This window comes from Mercenaria mercenaria, chromosome 3 (genome assembly GCF_021730395.1).
Source record: "Mercenaria mercenaria strain notata chromosome 3, MADL_Memer_1, whole genome shotgun sequence".
Classification (NCBI taxonomy): domain Eukaryota; kingdom Metazoa; phylum Mollusca; class Bivalvia; order Venerida; family Veneridae; genus Mercenaria; species Mercenaria mercenaria.
The window spans coordinates 13,491,632-13,511,373 of record NC_069363.1 but is presented as its reverse complement, the minus strand read 5'-3'; the positions used below and the strand labels follow the sequence as shown (position 1 = coordinate 13,511,373).

Sequence of the window (19,742 nt, the reverse complement as noted above, 5' to 3'; positions counted from 1 at the left end):
AAAATAGGAGGTGCGCAAGTTCATATCATGATAAAGACTCATGCAAGGTTTAATAAATTTATATTAAATACCTTTTGAGCTAGGAGCGTCACAAGGTAAAAATGTGCATTTTTGACTACTTCAGGGGCCATAACTCTGAAAATAGGGGGCAGACCCAGATGAAAAATAGGAGGGGCACAAGTTCATATCATGATTAAGACTCATGCAAGGTTTCATGAATCTACATCAAATTCTTTTTGAGCTAGGCGTGTCACAAGGTGGAAATGTGCATTTTTGACTATTTCAGGGGCCATAACTCTGGAAATAGGGGGCGCAGCCAGACGAAAAATAGGAGGTGTGCAAGTTCATATCATGATAAAGGCTCATGCAAGGTTTCATCAATTTGTATCAAATACTTTTTGAGCTAGGCGTGTCACGAACTTCAGACAGACGCACAGACAAGACCAAATCTATATGCCCCCACCACTCATGGGGGGGGGGGGGGGCAAATATCTATACGTTCCATTGGCTATGCAACACTTTCTAACCTTGGGGGTAAATTGTAACTGCATAATTATGATCCGAATGACGCATTACACTGAAAATGTAGTACTGTAAAATGCGAATTATTTGCGTTATTAGAATCGAAATAATAAATAATTATGTTCCAATAATTTTATCAGTTAATAAAATATGAGCAGTTGTTCGAATGCGAATAATTAAGCCACTCATGCTACACACTCGTAATTTAATTATTACGCATCCTAACTCCTGCTCATATTTTATTAACTGATAAAATATAGTAACAGATTTATTATTTCTTAAATATTAATATGTCTGTTCTGTAGTGTATCTGTTATCGCTTAAAGCTGCATGGTTGCTGATCACAAATGGTCAGCAAAACAGAACTTTTCAAACATCAGTCAGGAAATAAGAACAAAAACTAAACATATAGATCATAAATATAAATTTCTGCGACTTTTACATGCCTTGGAAATCCATGAGCACTACCAAAAGCAACCATTAATATCTATTTTTTATTTCATTATCCTTTACGGATTTCTTCTTTTTTTTATTTCATTATCCTTTATGGATTTCTTCTACAAGTTCAACCAATATGAAATATTCACAAAATTCCAAGATTCAAGTAAATGAAAATGCTGAGAATAATGCGAAAGGGGCATACATTGTACTAAAGTAAGACAGAGTAAACTGAAGTGAAAATTACTGGATTACTGTCCTATATCCATGAGCATGTTATCTTCGTGGAAACTATCCCTGGTACAGTATATGGCTATCCCTGGTACATCTTGTAGAGACCGTACCTTAGCTCTTCGCATTCTTCGGTTTTTCAAAAAAAGTGGTTTTTACAAGAGTACCGGTTACGATTTAAAATGTAAACAACGGACTCTGTCTATAAATTATTTGAATGAATGAATGATCGTTGATCTTAGTCGTAATATTGATTGACAGTGAATGCTAATGACTCCTTGTGTTGCAGAAAGGTATTTAGGCCAGAGTTTTTTTATTTTTCGTTTTACGGGAGCGCCGGTCCTAAATATTGCAAAAGTGGAATAAAATTAAAATTCATTTTCCCGAGTTTTATTTTATTTTTTCCGCCGGTCGGCTGTTTACAGCCCCAAAGAAAATATAACTAGTGTATTCACCTGGACGTAATTTCACAGGAAGGGAGTTTAACGCGTGCAAAATATCGTGTTTTGCCGCACATTTATCGGCATTAACAGGGTGTAAAATTCCACTCGCCTGCTCGCATTGGCGAGTTAAGTCTGAGTAGGACGAGTGGACCTTGCTGTGTACTCGGACGATCGGGGGAGTGGTTTTTTTACGTCCTTACTTTACCAAAATTCAGAAATCACATCTACAAAACGTCAACAAACTTTGAGATGGTTCAGTCGCTACCCGGATTGACTGGAATTTACCCGCGAATCGTAAAGATATCAAAACGTCATGCCGGTAATTTTCCATTCCACAAGCACGTGTGACCTTAGTATCGTAACATCTAATTTGCATCGACACGTACACAAAAACCGTGCGTAGTGCATTCATTATTTAATATTTTCGCTTCAAGTCTTCAACACCCCTTGAGAAATAATACTTTTTGATTTCTATAATGATTTTAATAAGATATCGACAGAAATGTAGGCAAAATTCTATAAAAACGGTCGAATTTTCATATAATCATTTGTAAAAATTCAAACAGCGCGATCTTAGTTACTTATTTCTTTCTAAAAGTAAATAAATGATGAATACTATGGGCTTAAAATTCAGACTTTTGACCAGAAAGTACAAAAAAAACAGAATAAAAAAATCTTAAATAATGAAAAAGCGGCTGCGATTACAATACATGGAGTAAGACGATTTTTGGCAAACAGATTTCTGTTAGTGCGGCAGAATAGGTTACGTGACCTTGTGACGTAAGTAGAAATGCGATTTTAAAATAAAGCAATGTGATGTCACTGCGGGTTTTAATAAGTTTTAAATGAATCTTTGTACATGTATTTTTTGACCAACAATTTAAAAGTTTTTCTTGTCAAACAATAATGTAAATTCCTCAAGGGCAAATAGGTCACAGAGGTAGGATATCCACTTAGTAACTATCGTTTGAGACATTTACCTTTTATACGGGATATAGCACATTCGCTTTTGATAACAAATTAAAGAAGAAATTTTTTATTGATTTCTATTTCTCAGCAATTTTAAGAACTGATGTGGTACGATCAGACAGTGATACATGCACATGGCGCGAAAACATGACGTTATGCCATGACAATCTCGAGCAAAAATACCGCTTTGATCTCCGCTTCAGATGTCAAGATACTGACACACTTCTTTTAGCTCTTAAAGGGGGTGTAAATTGATCATGAAAACAAGGTCAACATTACTTAGTTTATCACTGAATAATTACCGATAATCTTTAACGTTTTTTTTTTTTTCTCTCTTTCTACACGGGTGGATGGACGATGATTGTGTCCAAATTTTTTTAGACACTTTTCAAAATATATATTTTTCGGGAAATAATACTATTGTACATAATACTCATTTCATAAAAGTGACAATATTAAAAGTATTAAATTGTCTAAAGATTGTCTTACTCACATTTTGTTTTCAATAGATTCAACTTACAAGTTTGCCATAGAAAGGTAATACAATATCAAAGGTGCTTTGACATTAAATTTTATTAAAAACATTAATTAGTTGTTTGCAGAACAAATAAATGTTTGTAAAAGCAGATTTTTTTTACATTTTTATTTCAATGGTGACCCCTCACACTTTACACAGGCTTGGGACTGTCTGGCATAAAGCAGCTGGTAGTGTTGGCAAAATCTCAGACAGATGGTCCATTTCTTTTGTAACTTCAATAGAATTCATAAGTGTATAAAGAATAATAAAGAATACTTTTTATTGGAGACAATATTTTGACAAAAAGTGATGCAACTTCAGTACTTGAACTTAGTGTAGTATAAAAAGGTGCAAATTACAGAAGCAACTTCAGTACTTGAACTAAGTGTATTATAAAAAGGTGCAAATGAGTTAAATGAGGTAAATTTTCAGATTACTTTTTGCTAGATTATCTTTCATTTTTCATCACTGAAAAAAAATCTTGCCCTCTGCACTGTGACTGTTATTCAAAGTTATTAAATACTTTATTTTGCTAATAAAATCCAGTATATTATGAGCTGGCATAAACTGTAAAGTTAGCTCGTTAAAGATGATACTGGTGAAAGATACAATAAGTAAATATTATGTATAAAAAGCAGAGGTTACACAGCAGAAGATGCAAACAAACCAAACCACCAAAACTACTATACTACTAAGCCACTTTATACCAGACGTGTTTAGTCTTTACTTGCTGTCACTGAAATTTACAGTGGCTGTTGTAACAGATAAAATAATTTTTGTCTTCCACTTAAATTAAGTAAAACAAGCTTTCTGAATTTTAAAGACTTGCCAGTGTGAGTTACAGTGCCTGAAGCAGTTTATTCACAAGTATGCATGAAACTTTTATTCAATGTTCATCCTGTATAAATGGCTTTTATAGTCTTAAAACATAACAATACATCACAATATTAAATACTGGACACAAACACAAGTAAACAAAACTTGGAACGAAAGTTCATCATAATAAAAAAACTCTTAAAAAATTCTATTTTATTTTTATTTTTTTCCGAGATGCTGACTTTCAAGCTTTTTATTTTTATTCCCTCCTCCCCCTGCTCATTTTTCAAAAATCTCCCGTAAAACGAAAGATAAAAAAAACTCTGGCCTTAGTTCGTAATTGTTATTTCCTATCAATTGATATCCACTCGAAACTGGTAAAGTAATTGCTTACATTTGGACAAAGCCCACTGTCTTTGCCATTCGCCAGCTGCTAAAAAGGCAAATATATAAGATTTAGTGTAAGTTATATTTCACTGGTACTACCAGTTAGTAAGTTCATACTCTAAAAAGCATGTCAGAGCAATTTGGGAAGTTTTGACCGATTAAAACTTTTGCAGTATTAGATTTTATATTTTCTTTACACAAAAATTGCCGTTAGGTAACAAAGCGAATACGCCGATAATCCGGAGTAGGCCGATTATGTGGTATTGTCACAAAACTGTTCAAGTTCACGTAATGTAATCGGTGCACTTAAACTGCCTAGTTATAGCTACTGCTGTTATAGGGAAGTGGTAGAGTGTCTGCCTTAGGTGTGAGAGGTCCTGGGTTCGAGTCCCAGTTGGAGCTTAACAATTTTCATTTTGCTACAGCATCTTTTTGCTGTTAAAGGACTGTCCCAGTTGTTCTAAATTTTTAGCACACAGTATCATGGATCTTTATTTAGAAATCCAGATCACAGTTGAATGTTAAATCAAATGCACCCAAATAGAAAATATTCGCTATATCATCATTATTATGTCCCTTTGATGTTTCTGCTCTCCAGGTCCAAGAAGAGTTACATTTCCTTGATCACAAAATTTTCTTTTACATGGAAATATTAAATGCTCATAACTCTACGCTTCTGGTTAAAATATTGTCAATGTATCAATTTTTGAGAAATATATGTACATTTGTCTTAATTTCAAAGCTTTTTAACTTCATACCTATGATTTGAAAAACTAAGGTACTATCTCTACATCTTGATCAGTTTAAAAGTTACACAGCCAACATGTTTTCAAACAAGGATAGTGTGGCCACTGCACATGAAATTATCCGACAATTCAGAATTTTCATTTATTCAAAATCTTATTCATAAATAATTTTCATTGAAACACTGAAAATTTCGAGGTGTTAATCTGGATTCCAAGTAAAACATGTCAATGTCTTGCATCTCACTGGCATTAAACAGTATGTCATAGCGCCAAATTTACCATCAATTATTAATTAAAATAATTGTTTTATTTGCAAATACTGAGCAAATTGACGCAGCAAGATCTTGCTTCTTGGGGGTGATTAAATTACAGACCAGTTTTGGGACTATAAGACATGAGGCTAGCAGACAGCAAATTTTACAGTAGTTTTAACTGTAATTATGTCTTTCAAATATGGCTAAAAGACACATTCAAAACCATATCACTACTGTAATTTTAATTAATGTGACAGGTGAGATAATTTACACATACTTGAACCATAATTTATATATATTAATCTAATCATTTCAGCTGACAGTGATAGCTTATCAATTGCTAACTGCACAATTTAATCAGTTTTCTCTGGATAACTGTCAATATTAAGTTCAGTTATTATAAAGCATTTTTAACAAGAGGGCCCAGATAGCCCTAGGTCGCTCACCTGAGAAACACACCATAACAGTGTAAACATGTTTGACTGAGTGATTTCATGGAAAAAAAAATATTCTGACCAATTATCATTAAAATTGGAGCAAAAAATCTTGAGTATAAATAAGTATTTTCTTTGATTTGACCTAGTGACCTAGTTTTTGACCCCAGATGACTCATATTCGAACTTGACCTAGATTTCATCAAGGCTATCATTCTGACCAAATTTCATGAAGATCAATTGAAAAATAACCCTTTAACGCATACACAAGGTTTTTCTTTGATTTGACCTAGTGACCTAGTTTTTGATCCACAGATTTCATCAAGGCAACCATTCTGACCAAATTTTATGAAAATCCAGTGTAAAATGCAGCCCCTATTGCATACACAAGTTTTTTCCTTGATTTGACCTAGTGACCTATTTTTAAACCCAGATGACCCATATCAAAACTTGATCTAGATTTCATCAAGGCTATCATTCTGACAAAATTTCATGAAGATTAGTTGAAAAATACAGCCTCTATCGCATACACAAGGTTTTGCTTTGATTTAACCTAGTGACCTAGTTTTTGATCACAGATGACCCATTTTCAAACTCGGCCTAGATTGCATCAAGGTAATCAATCTGACCAAATTTCATGAAGATCAGTTGAAAAATACAGCCTCTATCGCATACAGAAGGGTTTCCTTTGATTTGACCTAGTGACCTACTTTTTGATCCCAGATGACCCATAATCAAACTCAACATAGATTTTATCAAGACAATCATTCTGACCAAATTTCATGAAGATCAATTGAAAAATACAGCCTCTATCGCATACACAAGGTTTTTCTTTGATTTGACCTAGTGACCTACTTTTAGACCCAAAATGTCCCATATTTGCACTTGACCTAGATTTTATCAAGGCAATCATTCTGACTTAATTTCAGGTAGATCAAATGATAAGTACAGCCTCTATCGCATACAAAAGGTTTTTCTTTGATTTGACCTAGTGACCCAATTTTTGACCCCAGATGACCCATATTCAAACTTGACCTTGATTTTATCAAGGCAATCATTCTGACCAAAATTCATGAAGATCAATTGAAAAATACAGCCTCTATCGCATACACAAGGTTTTTCTTTGGTTTGACCTAGTGACCTACTTTTTGATCCTAGATGACCCATTATCAATCTCGGCCTAGATTTTATTAAGGTTATCATTTTGATTTAATTTCAGGAAGATCAATTGAAAAATACAGCCTCTATCGCATATACAAGTTTTTCCTTTGATTTGACCTAGTGACCTACTTTTTGACCCCAGATAACCCATTTTTGAACTTGACCTAGATTTTATCAAGGAAATCATTCTGACCAAAATTCATGAAGATCACTTGAAAAATACAGCCTCTATCCCATACACAAGGTTTTTCTTTGATTTGACCTATGACCTAGTTTCTCACCCCAGATAACCCATTTTCAAACTCGGCCTAGATTTCATCAAGGTAATCATTCTGACCAAAATTCATGAAGATTAATTGAAAAATACAGCCTCTAACGCATACACAAGGTTTTTCCTTTGATTTCATCTAGTGACCTAGTTTTTGACCCTAGATGATCCGTTTTCAAACTAGGCCTAGATTTCATCAAGGAAATCATTCTGACCAAAATTGATGAAGATCACTTGAAAAATACAGCCTCTATCGCATACACAAGGTTTTTCTTTGACTTGACCTAATGACCTAGTTTCTCACCCCAGATAACCCATTTTCAAACTCGGCCTAGATTTCATCAAGGTAATCATTCTGACCAAAATTCATGAAGATATATTGAAAAATACAGCCTCTAACGCATACACAAGGTTTTTCCTTTGATTTGACCTAGTGACCTAGTTTTTGACCCTAGATGATCCGTTTTCAAACTTGGCCTAGATTTCATCAAGGTAATCATTCTGACCAAAATTCATAAAGATTAATTGAAAAATACAGCCTCTATCGCATACACAAGGTTTTTCTTTGATTTGACCTAGTGACCTAGTATTTGACCCCAGATGACCCATTTTCGAACTCAGCCTAGATTTTATCAAGGTAATCATTCTGACCAAATTTCATGAAGATCAGTTGAAAAATACAGCGTCTATCGCATACACAAGCTAAATTTTGACAGACAGGCAGACAACAGATGCTGGACATTGAGTGATCAGAAAAACTCACCTGAACATTGCTCAGGTGAGCTAAAAATACAACTTGCCTAAAAAAAACTTTGCATTTTGCAAAAGGGAGCATTTATTTAAGGACAAAATTCAAAATAAAAAGGCAGTCTGAAAGACAGCTATATCCCATGCCACTGTTATGGATAGTGAAAGGGTTGATGGTATTGGGTGGAAGCATTGACATTGCTGAGTATATTTTGTAGTCCATGTATGACAACATCAATGAATATGTTCCAAGCAATATGCAACCAAGTCAAATTAAAATCCTTCAAGGGGTTTAGGAGATACTGAGCGAACACAAAATGGAAGGCTCAAACCTTTGACCTTGAGCCGACATGACTTACTCATGAGTTCTGCACATTGTCTTGATGAGGTGATTATTTGACCCAAGTTTCATGAAAATCCTTCAAGGTACAGAGCGGACACAAAATGGAAGGCTCAAACCTTTGACCTTGAGTTGTGACCTTGACCTTGAGCCGACATGGCTGACTTATGAGTTCTGCACATTGTCTTGATGAGGTGATAATTTGACCCAAGTTTCATGAAAATCCTTCAAGGGGTTTAAGTTATATGGAGCGGACACAACTGTTAGGACGGACGGAGACCATTCCTTTAACCCCCAACCACGAGTGGTTGGGGGTTAAAAAATCATAAGTGGATATAGCTTTAGATCAAACTTCTAATGAACAAATTTATACATTTTTGCACAAAGCTGAAATAACTAAATTTAACTAAATGAATACCCAGTTACTTAATCTGCAGGCCAGCAAACACCCCTTCCTTAATCCACTCATTCCAATAAATAAGCTGTTTCTGTAATTCTGAATTTTTCATACGCCAAACATTATTATCTCTTCACAATTTGTCTTTTTTAAAGACATTTCTTGTTAGTATTGTTGTTGTAATTACCTGCATAAAATCATAGTTTACTTGTTCATACAAACTATAAGGCCATCAAAATACAGGGAAAATACACAGAAAACAACAGAAATATTTAAATAAACATAAACTTTTATATACCAGAGAAATTTAATCAATATTACTGCTTTTTGGAATAAACTTGTGTTCTGTAAGTCATATCTCCTTGCAAAAACAAAAACCATCCTTTAAAAAAGATTTTTCTTTTCCTTAGGAAAAAATCTTTACATTTTCGTCCAGAGCTGAGGCTTTTAAAACATTTCTAATCAATTTTAATTACTGCCATGTTCAGTAACAGAAAATCACATGGTTATATTCATTAGTGTATACAAAGTGAATTCAATACAGACCTGTTACCTTTTCTTTAAACTGTAAGAGGTTACAGTAATCGTACAAGTATAGGTCACATTCATGTATAAGACAACTGTAAAATATATTTTAATAAAAAACAGCATTTCTTTAAAGCTTTTGCGGGAGCTCTTAATTTTACATTTTATACAAAATTTATTTAAGACGATGGGTACGGATACCAGCTTTTACCTATGCCCAAGACATAGGTAGTTACTCCCTTCGAATTCTCTTCAATGTAAAGATAAAAATTATGCAGTGTAAACAAAGATCAATTTTCTTAATTTTTTGAGCCAGGGAAAAAATGTAGTCTTGTCCTATATCCATGTATAGGTCGCATCAGTCCTTCCTGACCAGAATCTTGGTAAAAAAAGGTGCAACCTATACTCGTACGATTAGTGTAGTTTAGTTTATATATACATATTTATTTAAGCTTGAAGCTTATTAGAATCACTCATGAGTCTGCTTCCTGGAAAAGTACTAGTGTCATAGGAGAAAGCATGGTCATGACCCTAGTAGAGCTCGAACCTAAGACCTCAGGGTCCAGTGGCAACCATAACCACTAGACCACAACTCCTTGTTGAGAAGTTACGGTGTTAACTGTTAAGAGTCGGGAGATAAATGCAGTTATGTGAATTACAATTGTTTTGTGAGACATTAAATAGCTAGCATCCTATTGTATCTGGGTCTTTAAATGTTGTAATTCTTCAAAATAAATATATTGAATATTTTATGCATTCACCCCAAAAATACCTCAATATAACCATAACAACGCAACAAAAGTCTGTCAGAAGACAGCATTGCTTGGCTATCAAAAAGTCTTGTCATTTAAAAGTCAAAACAATGAAAAAAGTAAATATAAACAATAACAAAAAGGACAATATTTTTATTCATAAAGCTTCCCCAACTTATAATGCACAATTAGACAACAGATTACACTGAATACAATTGCTAAGATAAGAGCCTAACTCTGTGAAAAAACAAATATGAGTTATGGAACCTATGCATTTCATAACAAACTAGAGTTATCACTAAAGGTGATTATGATGCAGCATTGATACAGGGGAAGTAAAATGTTGTGATAATGAACTCTGACCTTTAAATGTGAACCTAAGTGACCTGGGTTGTGCACTCTGCATGTCGTCTTGATAAGGTTAATCCCCGATGCTAGTTTTATAAAGAGAATATGGAGCGGACAAAAACTTGAGCTACTTGACTTTTGACCTTAAAGCGTGACCTTGACCTTGATAAGACTTGTGCACTATGCATATCTTCCAGATCAATTAATACTAATCTAGGATGTTCATTCCAATGATTTAGAAGATATGGGGTCTAAATGACCTTGACCTTGGAAAAAGTGACGCTCTGCACATAGTCTTGATGAGCATAACATCTTAAAATCTTCCAAGAAGTATAAAAGATATGGAACAAATAAGATGTTAAGCTATTTAACCTTTGACCTTGAAGTGCTTTTTTAGACTTTGGACCTAGAGACCAAGGCTGTGTGCTCTACATATTGTCTATATATGGTAATTAATTGATGCTAATTTCATGTGAACCTTCCAAGTGGTTTATAAGACATGGGGCAGACACATCTGATCTGGGTTATACATTTTGCATGTTGTCTTGATGAGAAAAATATTTGATGTTAGTTTGAAATTTTTTCTATCGGTTTAAAAATTACAGATAGGAAACAAAGTTAAGCAATATTACTTTGACCTCTAATTGTGACCTTGACCTTGGATCTAGTTACCTGGGTTAAGAAGATAATTATAGAGAGAATATGACATACAGAGAAAGAGAGAGAGAGAGAGAGAGAAAAAGACATGCTTGACTTCAATATAGCCCACATATACTATCTAAGAGCAAGTGCATTATTAATACCTGGACTGTCTATGTTAAATAAACAGTATGATATTAAATACAATTGTATTGTCTCCATTACACCAGTGAGTATTGACCATTTTTGATAAATTATTTGTATTCTATATAAGATGATTTTACCATTTTTGTATAAAACAATTTACAGAGTGGCAAAGACTTTTGCAACAATTCCATTATACACAACTATTGTTGTTACAAACCAAAAGTTCTTTCAAGTGTCTTTCCATTTGGGGTGAATCAATAACTATAAAGCATCTTTGAGAGTCAGTTGTCAATCAAACTTTTACAGCTGCTGACTACAATAGACATGTTTGATGCTAGGAGAAACATGGCCATGCACTAACAGTGTTCATTCCAAAAATGCTTTTAAGTGGGGTCAAAGGGCCCTATTGAGGCAAAAAGTTGGGGACATTTGAAAACAAGCAGGCCATGAAGGTCCAATATCGCTCACCTGACATTTTGACCTAAAGATCATAAAGATTAACATTCTGACCAAGTTTCATTAAGATATGGTCATAAATGTGGCCTCTAGAGTGTTAACTAGCTTTTCCTTTGATTTCAGCTGGTGACCTAGTTTTTGACCCTACATGACCCAGATTCAAACTGGACCCTGAAATCATCAAGATTAACATTCTGACCAAGTTTCATGAAGATAAAGTCATAAATGTGGCCTCTACAATGTTAACAAGCTTTTCCTTTGATTTGACCTGGTGACCTAGTTTTTGATCCCAGATGACCCAATATCGAATTCGTCCAAGATTTTATTGAGGGTAACATTCTGACCAAGTTTCATTAAGATTGGGCTAAAAATGTGGCCTCTACAGTGTTAACAAGCTTTTCATTTGATTTGACCTAATGACCTAGTTTTTGACCCCAGATGACCCAATATCGAATTCGTCCAAGATTTTATTGAGGGTAACATTCTGACCAAGTTTCATTAAGATTGGGCTAAAATTGTGACCTCTAGAGTGTTAACAAGCTTTTCCTTTGATTTGACCTGGTTTTTGACCCCAGATGACCCAATATCGAACTCGTCCAAGATTTTATTGAGGGTAACATTATGACCAAGTTTCATTAAGATTAGGCCAAAATTGTGACCTCTAGAGAGTTAACAGTCAAATTGTTGACGACGCACGGATGACGGACGACGACGGACACAAGGCCATTACAAAAGCTCACCTTGAGCACTTCGTGCTCAGGTGAGCTAAAAACAGGGACCATGAAAGAAAAACTTGATTTACTTGAAATAAAAGGCTATATTTTTAACACTTTCCTTACATCAGTGTTCAAAGTATTACTTTCGCCGTTCTTAAAACATAATTACAAGTCATAATATTTTTATCTTTATCTAAACCTAACCACAGACGTCCGACACTGGCGACAGTTATTTACTATGGAATGAATGTTTGTCGCCTGATTCTTGCGTAGTGGTTACACTATTGAGCAATCTAGTGGTCTGGGACATGTCATCTTTGTTTGAAAATTTGTTCTCCGTCATCCGCTATTTTTGGATGTTTAGAGAAAAACGTAAAATTGGATTTCTTTTTTCTTCGAATTGCAACATTTACTACATGTTTTTCCGCCATTGCATAGCAACATTGAAAACTATCTGTTGTTAGGCGACCGGAGACTGGCTACTATTTTATCACCGACCAATGAAAATGTGCATTACATCATTGGAAGAGTCGTATTCGATTCACAGCTTCTGGAAGTCGGCGCTTGATAAGTCTAATCATAAACGGATTGAATATTTTGTTTTCTGAAAAGGTGTGCGCCCGATGGACGCTATACGGAAAACATTTATGTGCCAATATGGTAAAATACGCGCCAATGGCCCCATGGCACGGCCTAGAATGAACACTGCACTATGAAAAAATATTTGTTGTTTGATTGAAACCAACACAAGCACTATATATTTCAAATGTTTTGTTTATTTCAATCCTTGATACATCTTAAGACTGGGACAAAACTTGTATCAACTGAGATCCTATGTCAGAAAATACATTTATGTTTAGTATTCTGTTTACAGTGAAAGAAGAACCCAGATACAAAAGTTCTAAGCATACATGTTAGAGGTAAAATGGAAAACAAACTCACCCTATATAAACCCTTACAGGTTCTCTGAAAGGAATAAATCAAGAGGTATTAACAGAAGACAATCTAACTAGGAATGTATAACATAATTATCATGCATCTATGTTACATGGGTTGAAGAGGAAGAGCTAAAAGTGGATTTTCATGCATTAAAGTTACATGGGTTAAATAGGAAGGGATGCAACAGAATTATCATGCATAAAACTTATCAGGTGACTTTCAATTAGCATATGACAGTGGAGGAAGGTCCATCCCAGATGCCACTCCGGGCATTATTTCAAACTCGGGCAGGCATCCAGACTGAACCAACAACCTTCCATAAACTACTGTAAATCACGTTATATTCGCGTGATCTTTATTTCGCGAATTCCCCCACCCTGAATTATTTCGCAGATTTACGAATTTGCGACGGGAGGGTCAGAAATTTAAATTCGTGAAGGTTCTAATCTTATTTAGGCGAAATTCCAATTCCGGAAGTCGTGGTAACATTAATTCCTATTCTTCCGATGTACCGCATTTATGCACGCCAAAGACTTACACTTGGTCGGTAATGGTTATTTGGTATTAGTAATTGTTTACTTTATTCAAGCAAATTGCTTTTGTTCAACTGCAATTGAATGAAAATAATCCTTTATTCAATTTAAAGGCGATTATTCTTATTACATTTAATAGCTGGTAAAATGGTCAAAGTTTGTTAAGCAATGGTCACATTTACGTTCACGCACGTAGTTGGTCGTAGTTCATTTTAAACATAGTTTGTCGTAGTAATACTACGATCAACTGGGTTGAAGTACGCTCGAACTAGGTTTAAAATATGAAATATGGAAAGTCTTAGTACGTTGAAGAAGGTGTAAGTACGAACAACTACGTTCAGCTACGAGTAAATCAGGTAGGGTTAACTAGGGTATCACTACGTCTAACCACGAGTTACTACGTTACACTACGTATATACTACGATCGAAGTACGAACAACTACGACAAATTACGATCAACTATGTTGAGCTACGGAAAAGCGTTGTGGTTGCGCCTGCGCAGGACGGGAAAGCTACAGTCATTTTGCTCTAGGAAGTTGACGAGACAGCATCATTTAAGCTTCAGTATGCCGCCTAGGAAAAAACGATGTTATAAAACAGAATGGCCGAAAAACTGAATTTAAAAGTAAAATGCATAAAAATGCGCAATTTATACCACAGATTTGCTAACTAATGCAAAGAAAATATAATTTAAATGCAATATATAAAATGGATTTTCCCGGTCTTCATGGTAAATGCACAGTTGATTGCTAGCGCGATTCATGTACATATATTTGCCGATCCAAATCTGTTGTTCATTTCGCATGAATACCGAAAACAATTCTATTTAGTTTTTAAGTATTTATAATTAGCGATATTATCATACTAGAATTGAAATTAATTTATATAACAGTAAAGTTTTTGTGTAATCGGCTCTCGTTTCATATCATGTTTGTACTTGTACTACGATCAAAAACGATACACACTACTGTTAAGTACGATCAAGTACGTTTAACTAAGATCAACTACGTTCAAACTATGGTCGCAGTAGGGTCAAAACATCGTAGTTAATCGTAGTCAGATTTTGAACATGTCGAAAAATTATTTGCTTACTACGGACAAATCATAAGTTCGAACTACGATCATTACTACGTTTGACCACGATTATCTACGTGTAACTAAGCTTAGTACGATCAACTACAATCAACTACGATCATTCCTTACTACGATTAACTACGTGTAGTGTGACCACGCCATTACAGTCATTTCATAAATAATTGTAACGTATAAGTATATAATACAATGGTGTGATAAATTGTCCGCTAATCCCTATTGTTATCGAAACAAAATGTGTAAACAGAAATCAGGTCTGTCGAGAAGATAAATGATGAAATGGATCATCCCCTCGGGCTTGTTTGACACATACCAAGTGTATCAGGGAGATGCTCTCCCTAACCTGTTAAAAACAAAGTTATCAAGTTATATACATCCCTGCCAGCTTCATGAAATATTCCAACCTCTAGACCTTAGCATTTAATTCTGTCTTTAAGCAGTATATTCTACATGAAATGTTGTTTCGAGGATTTTTATTATATTTATTCATGATATATTGAAACCAATTAAAATTCATTTAATAAACATCGTGTACAGGCCGCTAGTATTCATTGCTGAACTTAACCGTATTTCGGACATTTCTTTTGGATATGGCTGTATGTTAAGGAAGGAAATTTACATGGAGTTATGAATTTGCGATGCACCCGATTCGCGAAAAATAGCGAAAATCAAAACACCGCGAATAATACCGGATTTGCAGTAAATGGACTGCTTCCTCACGTAAGATCAATCTACACTCCAAGGCAGGAGCGGTGAAGGGCAGGTGACCTTCACCACTCTGCCATGGAGACCAGTAAATAATGTAACATGATAAAGGGAAACAAAATAAACAACTGGATGTAATATCATATAAGACTATGTGAGGGAGCAAAAGAATGACAATGAAACAAAGTATAAAAGAAAATCTAGCTGAAAACAGGATGGGAAGCAACATACTATCGTAGGCTACAAGTAATGTAAAAGGAATAGAAAACAAATGCCTGTTACATCATGACAATACATTATTGACATGATCAGATGTAACAAGCACTTTTAACCAGAATTTAGAAGCAAATAATTACACACTGCAAAAGAATCTTTCATTATTTTCAACAGACACCAGTATAATGCTGGTTAAGTCTTATCAACAGCACTGATACAACAAAACAGACACTGTTATATCTTAATTGCAATCTGTCTGTAGAATAAAACAATACAGTCTGATAAACTGCAGCTTTTATTTAACACTGTGATCGTTCTTTTAAGTTTCTTACTAAAATTAAATTTCTTAAAACTGAGTGAGATTAGTCTGTAGAATTTGTTGTAAATTAAAAGTTTTATCAATATGATTAAAAAGGCTAAGGAGAAGCCAATATTTCTGAAAAGCAACAATGGCTGGTCACTAGGGCAGCACAATTATGGGAAATGTTCAATACCGAGTCCGGCTGAATATCAAGGCAGACGATATAAATGTGTCTGAACTGATTACCTACACCAAAATGGAAGAACAATAATATGCACAAAATGTATTAAATACTTAGCTCATTCTTTAGGAAAATTACATCTCCAAAAAGATATAGTTCAAGGGACAAAAGATTTTAATGAGTGGTGTGCCCCTGCCTGTGACCCAGTGACCCCTTCTCTTTATGCTTAACATTTATGTCAAGTTTCATTGGAATCACTTGAACGATTTAGAAGTAACTAGAAGATGCTTTTGTAAAAAAGCCCATGTCTGCCCCAGTGGATAGTCATATAGGCAAGAAGTCAATAGAAGACAGGAGCGAAAGTAAATGAGACACTGATGGCTGGCTAGGGATCATCTACTTGGCATGTCCAGTCATCCCAGTAAGTTTCAACATTCTGGGTCAAGTGGTTCTCAAGTTATTGATTGGAAAAAGTTTTCTATGTTCAGCCCCCTGTGACTTTGACCTTTGATGGAATGACCCCAAAAATAATCAGGGCCATGCAACTACTCTGTAAGTCCTATCCCCCTATGAAGTTTGAAGGTTCTATGTGAAATGGTTCTCAAGTTATTGACCAAAAATGGATTTCCATTTTCTGTCTGCTGTAACCTTAACCTTTAATACACTGACCCCAAAATCAATAGAGGTCATCTACTCTATATGTCCAATCATCCTATGAAGTTTCAACATTCTGGGTTAAGTGGTTCTCAAGTTACTGCTGGAAATGATTTTACATGACCAGGCCTCTGTGGCCTTGACCTCTAATAGAGTGACCCAAAAATCAATTGGGGTCATCTAATGTGCATGTTCAATCATCCTATGAAGTTTCAACATTCTGGGTCATGTGGTTCTCATTTTACTGAACAGAATGGTTTTCCATGTTCAGGCCCCTGCGACCTTGACCTTTAATAGAGTGACCCCAAAATCAATTGGGGTCATTTACTCTGCATGTCCAATCATCCTATGAAGTTTTAACATTCTGGGTCAAGTGGTTCTCAAGTTATTGGGTGAAAACGGCTGTTCTGGCCCCTGTGACCTTGACCTTTAACAGAGTGACCCCAAAATCAATACTGGTCATCTACTCTGCATGACCAATCATCCTATGAAGTTTCAACATTCTGGGTTAAGTGGTTCTCAAGTTACTGACCGGATAAGGTTTTCCATGTTCAGGCCCCTGTGACATTGACCTTTAATAGAGTGACCCCAAAATCAATACGGGCCATTTTCTTTGCATGACTAATCATCCTATGAAGTTTCAACATTCTGGGCCAAGTGGTTCTCAAGTTATTGATCGGAAATGGTTTTCAATGTTCAGGCCCCAGTGACCTTGACCTTTAACAGAGTGACTCCAAAATCAATAGGGGTCATCTACTCTGCATGACCAATCATCCTATGAAGTTTCAACATTCTGGGTCAAGTGGTTCTCAAGTTATTGATCAGAAATGGATTTCAATGTTCAGGCCCATGACCTTGACCTTTGATCGAGTGACCCAAAAAATAATAGGGGTCATCTACTCCAGCAGCCCTACCATCTTATGAAGTTTGAAGGTTCTAGGTCAAATGGTTCTCCAGTTATTGATTGGAAATGAAGTGTGACGGATGGATGGACAGAATACGTTGAGACATAGATGGACAAAATAACAAGAACATGGATAGTGATATATCCAGGGCATAACAAGAGCACTGCCTTGTGGGTACAGACGATCATCTGATTTTTTTGTCTCTGTATAATATTTTCTAAGTCCAAAAGGGGCCATAATTCTTGCAAAACGCAGGATGGAGTTATGTATCTTGCAGTACAGAGTCAGCTTTTGATGGTGAACAAGTGTTGCAAGTTTTAAAGCAATAGCTTAGATAGTTTAGGAGAAAAACTGACCTAAACACAAAACTTAACAAAGAAATCTGATTTTCTAAGTCCAAAAGGGGCCATAATTCTTGCAAACAGCAATGTAGAGTTACGTACATGCTGTGCAGAGTCAGCTTTTAATGGCAAATAACTGCTCCAAGTTTAAAAAGCAATAGCTTAGACCGTTAAGGAGAAAAGTTGACCTAAACGCAAAACTTAACCAAGAAATCTGATATTTTCTAAGTCCAAAGGGCCATAATTCTTGCAAAAAGCAGGATGGAGTTATGTTTCTTGCTGTACAGAGTCAGCTATTGATGGTGAACAGGTGTTGCAAGTTTTAAAGCAATAGCTTTGATAGTTTAGGAGAAAAGCTGACCTAAACATAAAACTTAACCAGGCAAAGCCAATGCCGATTCCAACGCCCACTCCAACGCGGACGCCGATCAAGTGATGACAATAACTCGTCCTTTTTTCTCAAAAAATCAGATGAGCTAAAAATAAACAGTGCAGTGTAGAGAGTCGAGTTTAAATTTTAGATTCAAATAAAAATTATATTTTCTATAACAATTTATCTCAATTTTGATTGCTATTCCAATAAAACTTTTCCATCAATGTCTAAACCTGAAATATTGGCTAATTAAGCTTATCATAGTTAATTATCTAAAAAATACAGAAATTTGATAAGATTTTCCACAAATCCTGGATCAAACTTTCATTGATCTTGGCAGCAGATGTAATAAAGTTTCTTCTGAAAAATGATTTGTGTAGGAGGAAGATTTATTTATCAGACATACAACATTCACCTGGACAAAAACAATCTCTTGCAAAATTAGCATTTCTTGCAAAGAAGGGGCAGAATATAAACAGAAATGAATGGTAAGAAAATGTATCAATTATTTCTGATGACTGTCTTTTATACATATAATTATATACATGGACATTTTAAAAAATAAACCTACCTGCAAATTCTATGAAAAGCTATTTGCATCAACATGTTAAGTAACAAATATTGCAATGTTTATCAATAAAACCAACAACAGCCAAGAAAACACTAAATGTAATATCTTTTGACAGATGATAAAATATCAATATTTATGCAGGTAATATCTGCAGTTGTCAACTGATATTTCTGTCCTACCACAGCTTATTACTTCAGATAGGAACTGACATTTTCTTTAAATGAAAATATAAAGAGATAAATTGCCAAGACAGGATTAAGGACCCCATATGTAATACCTGCCTGATTATTTCTTACACTAATAAGACATCACAATGCCTTAACTATTTCAGTTCTCTCTAAAGACATTGCCAATAAAATAAGTTAACATGTGTTTTTGCTTTTTGGAATGAAATAAAACTCATTCAGGATGTGCCAAGAGTTATTTCGGGCATTCTGTTGCTTAGTAGGTTATATCCCAGTTCCAGCAACACAATGTATCAACTAAGACAGTTACACTGAGGGAAAGGGAGAAAATTGCCAGAAACTTGCCAGTAAATACATCACACAACAATTTAACAAATCCCCCATTCCAGCTTTTTTTCTTTTTTACTGCCAATTCTTTACAAGACAATAAACATAATTCTACTTTCGATCAGACAAGTCTTTTTACATGTTACCTGCTAAATGTAATTGTACA

General features: G+C 35.0%; 1 protein-coding gene across 3 annotated transcripts in view; it reads right to left on the bottom strand.

Annotated features, from left to right (window-relative positions):
• The window catches only part of LOC123525401 (cAMP-specific 3',5'-cyclic phosphodiesterase 4C-like), an 831,602-nt gene that overhangs the window by 648,396 nt on the left and 163,464 nt on the right, over positions 1–19,742 (bottom strand). The window contains exon 3 of one of the 3 annotated variants that reach the window (XM_045304426.2): positions 13,196–13,219. The exons of the other annotated variants lie outside the window; for them this stretch is intronic. Coding sequence (XP_045160361.2) covers positions 13,196–13,219 — 24 coding nt within the window. The remainder of the gene's footprint in view (positions 1–13,195; positions 13,220–19,742) is intronic. 3 annotated transcript variants of the gene reach the window in all.